The sequence below is a fragment of the Girardinichthys multiradiatus genome, chromosome 7 (assembly GCF_021462225.1).
Source record: "Girardinichthys multiradiatus isolate DD_20200921_A chromosome 7, DD_fGirMul_XY1, whole genome shotgun sequence".
Classification (NCBI taxonomy): Eukaryota; Metazoa; Chordata; class Actinopteri; order Cyprinodontiformes; family Goodeidae; genus Girardinichthys; species Girardinichthys multiradiatus.
This window is the reverse complement of record NC_061800.1, coordinates 5,175,790-5,187,624: the sequence shown is the minus strand read 5'-3', so window position 1 is coordinate 5,187,624 and position 11,835 is coordinate 5,175,790. Positions and strand designations below refer to the sequence as shown.

At 40.6% G+C, this 11,835-nt stretch overlaps 1 protein-coding gene across 1 annotated transcript; it reads right to left on the bottom strand.

The window, feature by feature from the left end:
- Positions 1 to 1,050: 1,050 nt before the first annotated feature.
- Positions 1,051 to 10,931, bottom strand: dnajb11 (DnaJ heat shock protein family (Hsp40) member B11). Its single transcript, XM_047369573.1, has 10 exons — positions 10,730 to 10,931; positions 10,139 to 10,295; positions 8,412 to 8,509; positions 7,154 to 7,286; positions 6,903 to 7,045; positions 4,673 to 4,755; positions 4,537 to 4,594; positions 4,345 to 4,456; positions 4,092 to 4,251; positions 1,051 to 2,156 (listed from the first exon to the last, which is right to left on the bottom strand). The coding sequence occupies exons 1-10, from the start codon at positions 10,801 to 10,803 to the stop codon at positions 2,092 to 2,094; spliced, it is 1,083 nt and encodes a 360-aa protein (XP_047225529.1). The 5' UTR covers positions 10,804 to 10,931; the 3' UTR covers positions 1,051 to 2,091.
- Positions 10,932 to 11,835: the final 904 nt, after the last annotated feature.

Here is an 11,835-nt window from a genome sequence, read left to right as displayed (position 1 = left end):
AAGGATCTCATCTCATTTTGACAGTGCTTTGGATTTTCCCCCAACAGCTCTGTCTATTTACACATTGGTCTCACCTGTCCAAAAGACATTGTTCTAGAGGTTTTGCGGTTCATTCCGATGCAGCTTTGCAAACCTGAGATTTGCTATTTTTTTAAAGAGCAGAAGACTTCCGCCTTGTTACTCTTCCAAACCAGCTATACATGTTCAGAATGCCTTTTTTGTTTTGTCATTTTACTGTCATAAACTTCAGCATGTAACCTGACGCCTTTATAGTCTGGGATGTAGTTTTTTGCAATTTCTTTAAGCATTGCTGTCTGACCTTAAGTTGAACTTGTTGAATAGTAGGAAGACTGCTAACTGCCTTGAATGTTACCACTGGTGAAAAATCCTTCTGTCCAATAATGGACACCAAGTTTATGAAAAAGCTTTACCTGACTGTTGAGCAGCAAAAAGATCTTTCTATCCCTGCTGAACAACTGCAAGGATTTTCCAATACTCACGTTCATTCTAGTTGCATATCTTTCAAATATGCTCACTGTCAAAAACGCAGCTCCCAGAATGTCTCATTTGGGTGTAATTTGGTATACCTGTAGACCAGGAAGGTCTAGAACAAGCACCAAGGGGTGTAAGTGCTGGCATTATGAGTGGTGTGCCAGTGGTGTCATCCAATATCATAATTTAGAGTCCTAAACCTGTGCCCACTACATAGATTTAGTAATGTAAAGTGTCATGACTATCCAAAACCTTCACTGTGTGTAATATCAGTGTCACATTTTTACAGCTACTCTATGACCACCTGGCCTCTTACAAACCCACATTGCTACCCCTATCAAAGTCCATCAAGTCCTGGTAATTCTGTCTGATGAATCTACACGACCTTGTGTGCTGGGTAACTTTCCCTCATCGTTTGGACTGCCTGGAACACCATCACTAAACATGTAATGCCCCCACTTCTGCCATCTCATGCCTGTTCCTAAACTGCCAGCTTCTTGCAATCAATCAGTTGCTGGTCTCCATGTGAACCAAATTACATTCAGATCAAATCATTGCTTCTGGGTGCACAGAGATTTATTGTCAATAAGAATAGATATAGACACTGTAGAAGGGCAAAACCTCCAATTAATCTGCTTTGATAGGGTTTCAGAGTCCAACATGACCTGAATGTTAAACTGCAGATACCACGTAGAGAACCAGTGATGGAAATGTGATATTTACTTGACTCTGGTACCATCTAGTGGTACGTTTGTGGTATGGCATTTATTCATATTTGTATAAATCTTTATTAATATTGTCAGTGAAGAACAATATCCTCTTATACATGTGAAAAGGGTCAAATAGATTCAAGTAATGCCTCACTAATCTTGAAATTTGGACAGAGAGGCAGCGCTGCAGTCACTTGAAAACCAGAAAACCCCTTAAAAAATCCTGAGGGGAGGCCGGAGTCCATTTGAGTCATCATTGAGGAGGTAAAAATGGGAAATGATCCAAAGTAAACTGTGCTCACTGTTTGACTGAAGAGATCAACTCTTGCCACAGTGAACCTGGAGGCAGTGCAATGTCACACTTCTCCCATCAGTAGGCAAAAGCAAACACATAACATAAATTAGGAAAACTAAAAACACACGAGTGTTGTTTCTCCCCATTTAGAAAATGTAGCTGAAATCACAATTAGACCAGAGCAAATTCACTCAACAGGTGGCGCTGTTGCATTTGGACAAACCCATGAGAAAGTCCAAGTAGAGTTAAATCAGGTGTGACTTTAGTTCTGCAACACCTCCTTCACGAGGAGTCACCTTACTGTAAAGAAAGGTCTTCTCCAGGTTTCATGTGTCAGAACTTTAAAAATTATTATTACAGTAGAATTTGCAGGAACAGGAAAAAAAAAAAACCAGACGTTGCATTTGATTGTACACTTAAATAAAAACATCGTTTCTTCTCCTGATACGATTATAAAAATAAAAAAAAAGATTCAACCATCCTGAAAACAGTCTGGAAATAATAAAAACATCTCGACGAGAAACCTGGAGCACACTCCTGTTGACTTGAACAAGTGTATTTTTGTGGTTGTAGTAAAGAAATCAGTCCAGTGGTTCAGTATCCCTGTAGTCCATTGTAAACCTTCTGTACAGATTCCTGCTTCAGGATACTCTGAATACCTGAAACAACAGATACATAGTAAACTGTTAGTGATCGCCATGAGTCTAGCGGTTTGACGCCTTCACAGATATATTACAATACTTTCAATAACCACATGCAATCGTGAACCAATGAAAAAATAAAAATACAAAAACGAGTTCTAAGCAGGCTCGTCTCCACCTGCGCTCTTCTATCGCTACAGATGACAGTGTCATCTGCAAACATGATAATCCATGGGGACTTCATCACCTGTCCATCACTGGATGGACATGTTAAACCCATCAGTCACCCAGAATTCAGTCTTGCATAAAATTTTAATATTATATCAGACCAATAAAAACAGATTTAAACGTAGAAATGTGGGCCTCCTGAAATGTATGTCCATGTTTTCACACTATATACCATTAGTACTTCTTGCATGAATTACTGCATCAATGCAGCGTGGCATGGAGGCAATCAGCCTGTGGTTCTGTTAAGGTGTAATGGAAGCCCAGGTTGCTTTGATAGCGTCCTTAAGGTCATCTGCACTGTTGTGTCAGGTGTCTCATTGGTTCTCTATGGTGTTCAGGTCAAGGCAGTTTGCTAGAGAATCAGCACATTGATATGGTCATTAGAGCAGGTATTGGTGGTTTTGGCAGTGTGAGCCGGTACCAGTTCCAGCTGGAATATGAAATCAGCATCTCCATAAAGCTCATCAGCAGAAGGAAGCATGAAGTGCTCTAAAATTTCCTGATAGATGGCTACGTTGACTGTGGACCAACACCAGCAGATGAAATAGCTCCTCAAATCATCCCTGACTGTGGAAACGTCACTGTGGACTTCAAGAGCATGTGTCTCTTCCTTCATCCTTCAGACCCTGATACCTTGATTTCAAAATTAAATTAAATGAAAATTGACTACATTTGAAAAGAGGAATTTCAACCACTAAAGGCCAGAACATAGTCAGGCGTACTGTGAGGAGCGCGGACTCCATGCGGACTGTACGTGGTTTCACAGTTGAGCGTACAATTTTTCTATATTTCTGCTGACAAATGCCTACAGTTCCCACACTTTCTGCCAAGCCGTCATCGGATGGGGAGGCAGATCTAATTTGCCGTGAAGCTTTGAAAAACAAAAAGAAAAGGTGGTGTTAAAAGGCCATAAAACCAGACAAGGGACGAAGTAGAGAAATACACCTCTCAGTGTAACACCTGTCATATAAAACAGTTCGATGTGGAGACTTTTTCCCAGCGAGCAATTAAATGTGTGGCACAGTTTACGTGGTCGTAAAAATGCAGCTTTGCGCGGACATGTCAAGTATGCGTGACTATGTTTTGCCCTTTAGAAACAGTCCAGTCCTTATTCTCTTTACCCCACATAAGATTCTGATGTTGTCTCTGCTTCAGGAGTTGCTAAACACAAGGAATGTGACAGTTGTATACCACTTCCTGGATATTTCTGTTAGAGGTGACTCTTGAAGCTCTGACACCAGCTGTAGTCTATTCCTTGTAAATCTCCCCCAAACTCTTGAATGGACTTTGGAATCCTCTGGACGATGTGGCTATCACTGTTGTTTGTGCACTTTTTTTAAATCACACTTTTCCCTTCCACTCAACTTTCCAGTAAAATCCTTGTATCCAGTACTCCAAACAGCCAGCTTATTTAGCAAAGACTTTGTGTGTCAGATCAGTTAAAAAACTCTTCCCTGTGATTATGTAAGCTAAAATAAGCCCACAAAATACCTTCTTTAATAAAGTATTATCATTGGTTTTAAGTAACATTTAAAGTTTCTGAGAAACTGAATTTGGGGTATTCACTGGTGGCAAGTTATAATTTTTCAAGTTACTATAAATAAACACTTAAAATATATCACTGTAATGAATCTGTCTTCTTTACATTTTTTGATAAAATTTTAATTTATTGGGCTCCACCTGTTAAAAATAATAAGGCAGGCTTCAACTCTGCCTTCCTCTCACCATCTTTCTGTTGATCATCCAGTTGTGTCTGAGGAAACTCCACGTCGAAGGTGATAATGAGGGAACCTCGGATATTAATGTTGTCAAAGTTTGGCAGACCCTCTCCTTTCTTCCACATTCGAGCCCCGGGTTTCGTGATCTTGTCTCTCACTATGTGGACCTGGCAGGCAGAGACAGTCATTTAGTTTAACTGCTACATGCAATTATAAGCATACCTTTGTCCTTCAAAACGTTTAGTGAAAATCCACAGAACCTTGTGACCGTCCAAATGTACAATGTCCATCTCAAAGCCGACCAGTGCCTCAACCAGAGAAATGGTGACGTTGCTGTACAGGTCGTCTCCTCTGCGCTCAAACACTGGATGTCTGAAGGTCAAAAAGCAATCAGACATCAGCTGCCTACAAACTCATCTCACATTCAGCAGTGAAAGAAAGCTTCTTCATACTTTAGCACTTTGATCCTGAATCGCAGATCCCCAGGCTCGCCATCAATGTGAGGTTCACCTAAGGTCACAGATAAAACATTAGGAACAGGTAATAACACATTAACTAATGACTCTGATTAAGCTTTGTGAAGATCACCTTCTCCAATGAAGGGGTATTCCATCTCGTCTCTCACCCCCTGTTCAATCTCCACCTCCAAGGTTCTCTCCTCATTCACCAGCCTGAGGTCAGGAAAACATCACGTTAGAGAGGAGCTTACTCAGACACATTGCAAGCACTAAATGAAACGCTTCCATTTTATGATCTGATGAATGTTTATTAACTTTTGTTTACTTATTTATTTATTGACAACTGTGAAAGTGGTTGTTAATAATTGGTCATTCCTCAAGGCAGGGTGCACATAAAACACATTTATTAAAAGAAAAAAACAGACCACAGAGCTGACAGTTGGACCATATTTGAGTCAAATTCTTTAAATCATGTGAAGCAGAAACCTCTGAAGAGTTACGTTTAAGATTTACAGTTTGTCTAGAAAACTTGCTCAAACAGGGCTCCTACAAACTCCTGGTAATATCTGCCTGCCTGTGCCCTTTCACTCTAAAAGTATTCATTCATCCAATCAAATCACTGAATTCAGGTATTCTAATTGCTTCCATGATTACACCTGGGCTGGTTCTAGAGATTGGTGATACAATAGGTAGACTTGGGCTTGATAATGTTTATAGGTTGCCACTTGTGTAATAAGATTGTTCAGGAATTACGCTACTAAATGTTCCACAGGCAACCATGCGTAACGTTCTAAAGTCGAAGCAATCAGGTATGACAGCAGCTCAGCCACAAGGTGGTAGGCCACATTAAAATCATAGTAGAGGTCAAAGAATGCTGAGCATCAAAGAGCACAGATGCCACAAACGTTCTGCAAAATAAATAGCTAGAGAACTCTGAGAACTAATGGGTTTTCCACGGCGCAGCAGGTGTTTGCGGGACCAGACTGTTCACACGTTGGCACCTTCTGGTCCAACATGATTAAACAAGTGCACAAAGCAAGGTCCATAAAGACATGGATGAACAAGATTAATGTGGAAGAACTTGACTGGTCTGCACAGATTGCGGAAATACAGCACCTTTGGGATAAAGTAGACCCAAGTCTGTGCGGCAGGCCTTCTCGTGATTTACTACTACAGTGCTGCATGGATTTTAATTAAAATAAACAGGTCTCTGATAATCCAAGGTTTAAAGGTTAAGCTATATGTGGAAATAGAAGAAGAAATCCAGTAGTCCCCAAACATGAAAAAGATTTCAGTAGATGGAAGACTGTTGCCTTGCCTACTAATACTTTACAGCTTTCAGACACTATATCTTCAGGCTTGAAAAGATTCATTGTTTCATTCAAAATCAAATTTGACAAGGTCTGGTATCTTTTTCTGACATATTATTCAGGTTTTGAACTCATTTCCATGACGGTAGCATCGTGCTGATGTATTCAGCTCCATTTGAGGGTACAGTGATGAGCAGAAGATTTGGCAGTGATGCAAATGTTGCGTTTTGCAAACTTTGCAGAGGTGACTGAGTTTTTGCCGTTGCAGGTCCGAAACACTGGAACTCTGCATGTTATGTGGGTTTCTTTATTGGCTGTTTTTAAATCTAGTTCAAAAATATATTTCTACTCCTTGACCTTTAAACCCAGAGTGAGATAACTACTGTTTTTATGTGGATTCTGCCCTGTATTTTCTACATCTCTTTTAGATTACTGCTCAGAGCTTTAGTTGGCCTTGGTTGAAGTTTTTTAGTGCTTTATAAATAAAGTGTTATGCTATATACTGTATATAACCTAGGCGCTTGATGTGGTCATATCCTCAGAACAGGTGATGCTGTGGGAGTTCAGCTTAGATGACCATCAGTCTAATTAAGAGACCGTTACGAACAGATGTGCTGAAATAACCTCTTCTTGTGTTAGTAATGGTTGCTTCTGAAGAAAGGTAAGCAGGTATCAAAATGGTCTCACATGTAGAAACTAGAATATTGTAGCTGGAAGGACAGGTTTCTGGAAAATACAGAACCTTAAGGAGACAGGTTCAGGTGCAGCAAAGGAGACTTCAGGATGTCCAAGAAAATCCGGTAGGACCTGGAACCATCTTCTCCTTAGGCATGTGTTTTTAAATTGTGCTGCCATCTGGGGCAGAGCTTGGTCAAAATTGGCAGCGGGTGGGTATAAATAAAATATGACAAACTGAAATTCTACAGGAAGGCACGTTGAAATGTTGGACCCATTTTCAGGAAACTCTCCAGTGTGAGTTCTCAAGCATCAGCGGGAGAGAGTTAAGTTGGGCCTGGATGATTCCCCCCTCTTTAGTGATGTAGGACTCACTTCACGTTGGGACACTCGTCACACACCATCTCCTGAGTCATCTGGAAGCGACCCGGTCCAAGTTGCGTTGTCTTCATCTCCTGTCTGCAGTTGCACTTCCTTTTACCGGGAGCCTCCTTGGCTACAGGTTTGTTCCGCACGACCTGTGCAACAAAACAGTTTCACAAATAATCAGAAACAAAAGTTGGTTTCAAAGAAGAAAATCTGGATATTAACAGCTGTTAATGCAGAAAGGTAGAGGGTCTCCACACCTCCACAAAGTTCCCAGAGTACACCTCTTCCAGTGTGACTTCAAGGTCAAGGACTATGTCATTTCCTCTGGGGATGTTCCTGTCCTGCTGCTGCCGATTTCCTCCAAACATGAAGCCAAAATCACCAAAGAAGCTTTGAGGGTACGAAGGGGGAAGAGAAACATCAGAGTTTAATATGTGATTTATCTGTTTCAACAGATCTGGTCTGAAAATCCTCTGAAGAGAATGACCCCATCTGAGCCATAAAACACTTTACTTTCATGTTCTCAGGTTTAGAAGGACAACCGCTAGAAGATGAAGCTGGAATCAGCACCATCTCTCCTGCTCAAAGGCTGCAACTGACCACTTTAATTGAATATCTGATTGTTAACAATAAGTTGCAGTTGGCATAAACTGTTGTTGTTGTAGAGCACAGGTTATATGTGCATCCCTGTAAACTACGCAGACAAGGAAAAACAAAAACCTCTTCCAACCAGACATAGTGATGCGGAACAATCAATGCAGTCTAGATACAATCTAGTAAATTCACCTCTCAATTCTGTCAAAAAAAAAAAAGACTGAAAATGAACTGTTCGTTCAGAACATGAACATCTCTATCAAGAACAATATGTGTTTGCACTGCATGTATTGACATCAGTCCTGTCTGCACGCTGCATGGTTAGGATTTCCTCAAACGACACCACTGCAAGTTCCTTCATTAAATCCCTGCATGTTGTCACTTGTAATGTTAGCCTTTGTTAGTTAGTTGTTGGATCAGAACCAACACCAGAAACTGAAGACATAGCTTTGCATATCTACAGCGGTCTTTTAAAATGAAGGTTCTGATCCTGATGCTTTGCAGTCTTTACAACAAATGAAGTGAGCAGAAACAGCAGAACTGGACACACTGAGCAGCATAGATGTTTATGCTGGAACCACATCTGGTGTCGTCAGTTCCAGTTTTAATAAACATGCCAAGCAGTCTAGATCAGCTTCTACTTCAGTGTTAAAGCTGTACCATATTCTCTTCACCAGGATGGAAACATGACAGGTTCACCTTACATTGATCTACTGTTCCGCTGACACCTAGAAACATTTAAAATGTAAACTTTTCACTGTTTTTACATGAGCCTGACGTACTGCACTCCACCACAAAACAATACAGATGTTTAGAAACCTGACAACATAACATCACCTAATTATATTAGCAAGGCTGATCAGGATTAGGGCCATCTGAGGGGCACAACCCCATGATTTATAAAAACATCCCAGCACCAACCTGGAGAAGATATCGTTGTGAGAACTATGGTGACCTTCTTTGAGTCCGTCTTCTCCATACGTGTCATACTGTTTCCTTTTCTCCTCATCTGACAGGACCTGGATACAGAAACAACCCATCAGCCAGCGCCATGCAATGGTATTTAAAACTTTTTTCACACTTGGTCACATTACAACCAAACTACAATGTTTTTCATGAGGTTTTAAGTGACTGGCCAACACAAACACAATAACATATAACTGTACAAGTAGAAGGAAAATGATTCATTGTTCTCGTTGTTTTAGCAAATACAAAAGGTGAAGAGTGTTGTATGCTGTTGTATTGAGCCCCCTTTATTCTGCTACCCCTAAACAAGATGCAGTGCAAACAGCTGTCTTCTGTTCGCTTCTGTGAAATTGAATCCTAGTATAAATGCATCTGTTGTGAGCAGGTCTCAAAGGTTTGTTACAGAACATTAGTAAGCAAACAGCACGATGGAGACCAAGGAACACAGCAGACAGGTCAGGGAGAAGGTTATGGAGACTTTTAAAGCAGAGTTAGGTTCTAAAACAACATCCTTAGCTTTGAACATCTCACAGAGCTCTGTTCAATCAATCATGTGGACATGGAAAGAGAATGGACCAACTGGAAAGCTACCAAGACATGGACGCCCAACTAAACTTACAGGCTGGTCAAGGAGAGCATTAATTAAAGAAGCAGCCAGAGGTCCATTTTAACTGCAGATGGAGCTGCAGATCAACAGCTCAGGTGGTAGAATATGTCAACAGAACCCTCCACAAATCTGACCCTTATGAAAGAGCAGCATGAAGAAAACCAATATTTTTTACAGTTTGATACAAGCCATGTAGGAACAACACAAACAGGTGATAGAAGCTCCTCTTGTCAAATAAAACTAAACTAAACTTTTGTCCTAATATGCAAAACGCTATATGTGGAGGGAAATTTACACTGGCGTCCTGAACACAGCACCCACACATTCCGATTTTTATTTTTACACTGCACAGTTATGTCCTCCCTTGTGTCTGATATCCTTTAAGGTCCTAATAAAACACAGACGTTTGTGGTAACATTAAAATCTAAAGAAACTGGAAGAGCTATGAACAGTTTGCACGGCTTTGTATATCATTTAGCATGTGGAAGCTGGATCGGCAGTAAATTAACTTCATTTTGCAAAATGCATTTCTACCATCCAGAGTACAAAACCAAAAAAATGTGTTTTAAAATAGTTAACTGTTAATATTTGCTGTCAATCTTTATTTTATATCAATACGCGGTTACAGTTAAATCCGAGTTTCTAAGTGAAACCTGATTTCTAAGCTCGCTAATGAATGCTTAAGGTGGGAAAACCAAGTCAAAGACAGATATGTTTAGAAGCCAGAAGAACATCTGAGACGGAAACACCTGCAGCGCTTAACACAGTCCACTCCCAATCATCCACGTCTGACTTTCAAACTGCCAGCTGTGCGGCGTTACAGCCAATAAGGTGCAGCCACACGGTGTAGTTGGCCAATCACAGAGCGTGGATCGTCTACAATATTAACAAAGTAGCAAGCGCACAAAAGACTTTTGTAACACAACCTTTTGACACTTCCGTTAAAGTTTAGCTTAGTATGTAATTCATTTAACTTTAAGAACACCCCTGCGGTATAATAAATATGTTAGGAAAGAAGCGAGTATTATGCCTCCCTTCGTCTATAACTAGGATACAACAGTAGTTTTAGACTCACCTCGTAAGCTGCTCCCAGGTCTGCGAATTTGTCTTGTGCTTTGGGGTCGTCGGGGTTCCTGTCGGGATGTAACTGGAGAGCCAGCTTTCTATAGGCCTTCTTTATATCCCTGATGGATGCTGTCTTACTCACCCCCAGGATCTTATAGAAATCTCGACTATCAGAGAGGGAGACACCACAAAGGGGAGTATAGAGAGTATAGCAACATGTTCGTTATTACCGGGACACACAGAGCTCTGCTGCTGCTTATGGAAACTACCGGGTCAGTGAGACAGTGGCCAGCTAGCTGAAGTCCCAGAGGGGACAGCCGGTGTTGGGTTCTAGCCTCCCTCATGTGTGAATGCTAGCTCCGTGCTAACTGAGCTAACTACACCAAAACATGGCCGTTAGTGTCAACACGTTTGGGTTTTACAGAATACAAGTGCTTCTCGAAACCAACAGAACACCTCATAAAGGTTCTGCTCAGAATGTCAGCCAGCTCTCCTCCACACAAGGAGAGACAGGTTAGACCAATCACAGCTAAACATGTGTACCAGCCGGCGATGCCGTTTCACTGCTGTGTCGCTGCTTCCCCGAGCGAGACCCGCTTACCTGGCAAGTACTGCCGTGGTGATATAAAGAAGCAAGCAGCACACACTGCAGATGTTAATCGCCTTCTTAGCCATGGATCCCCGGAGTCACGAAGGAGATGATCAAGAACAGAACCGACGGCTTTGGTGCTCAGATCCCGCTGCCACTCACAAGCCTTCTTCCTCCTGTCAGAGAGAGCCTCCCACCGCGGCGTGTCCACAAACCCCGCCCGCACTTAAAGAAGCTCCAACCTACCGACTTACGTTTGTTGAACCAAGGTTTGCTCTCTATCTAGAGCCACAAGTCATTTAATCAATGTCCTAAAAATCTTTTTTACACATTTTAAAAAAATTATCAATAATTATTTAAATACTTTCTTTAAATTTGTATTCATTCAATGTTCAAAGCATTTTTAATCTATTTGGAATCCATTTTATCTAAATATTTAATGGTCTTTGTCATCCATTACAGCATTTCTGCAGAATTGTCTGTCAAAGCCAGTAGGTGGCGCTAATACTGCCATAGACAAGATGGTCTGCACTGAGGTTGCTGTGCAAGTTAACCACATCATATTTTGGGGTTCATTTGAATAACTGTAGTGGCAGTTATTATTTAACGATAAACTGCGGCACAAAGCTCATAATAATTATGAAATAAATAATTGAAATAAATATCTTCTGTTGAAAGAAGTGGGGTTTTTTTCATGGTCATGCGAAAAGTGATCAAATATGGACAATATAAGAACAAACTCAGTGGTGAAAGCATCATACTTTGGAGATTCAATTTCAGTTAAATTCAAGTTTATTTTTACAGCACCTATATTTTACAAAAAAAAAATCAAATCCAATTTTATACAAAATATATATTCCATTTACTCCAGTAAAACAAATTCAAAGTCAGTCACATGCATTCAATTTCATTCCTAGTTATAAAACAATGCAAGTTAGGATTTGTATTTGAAAGTGTATAACTTCCCATCCAAAGTAAAATTTTGTGCTACTTTCTGTTGGTCTATCACACAAAGTCCCAAAAACGCATAGTGATGTTTGAGACCGTAACCTGACAAAACCTTAAAAACTTGAAGCAGTATGAATAGACTTGAAAGGCAACGCCAGGGTGCTGATGAG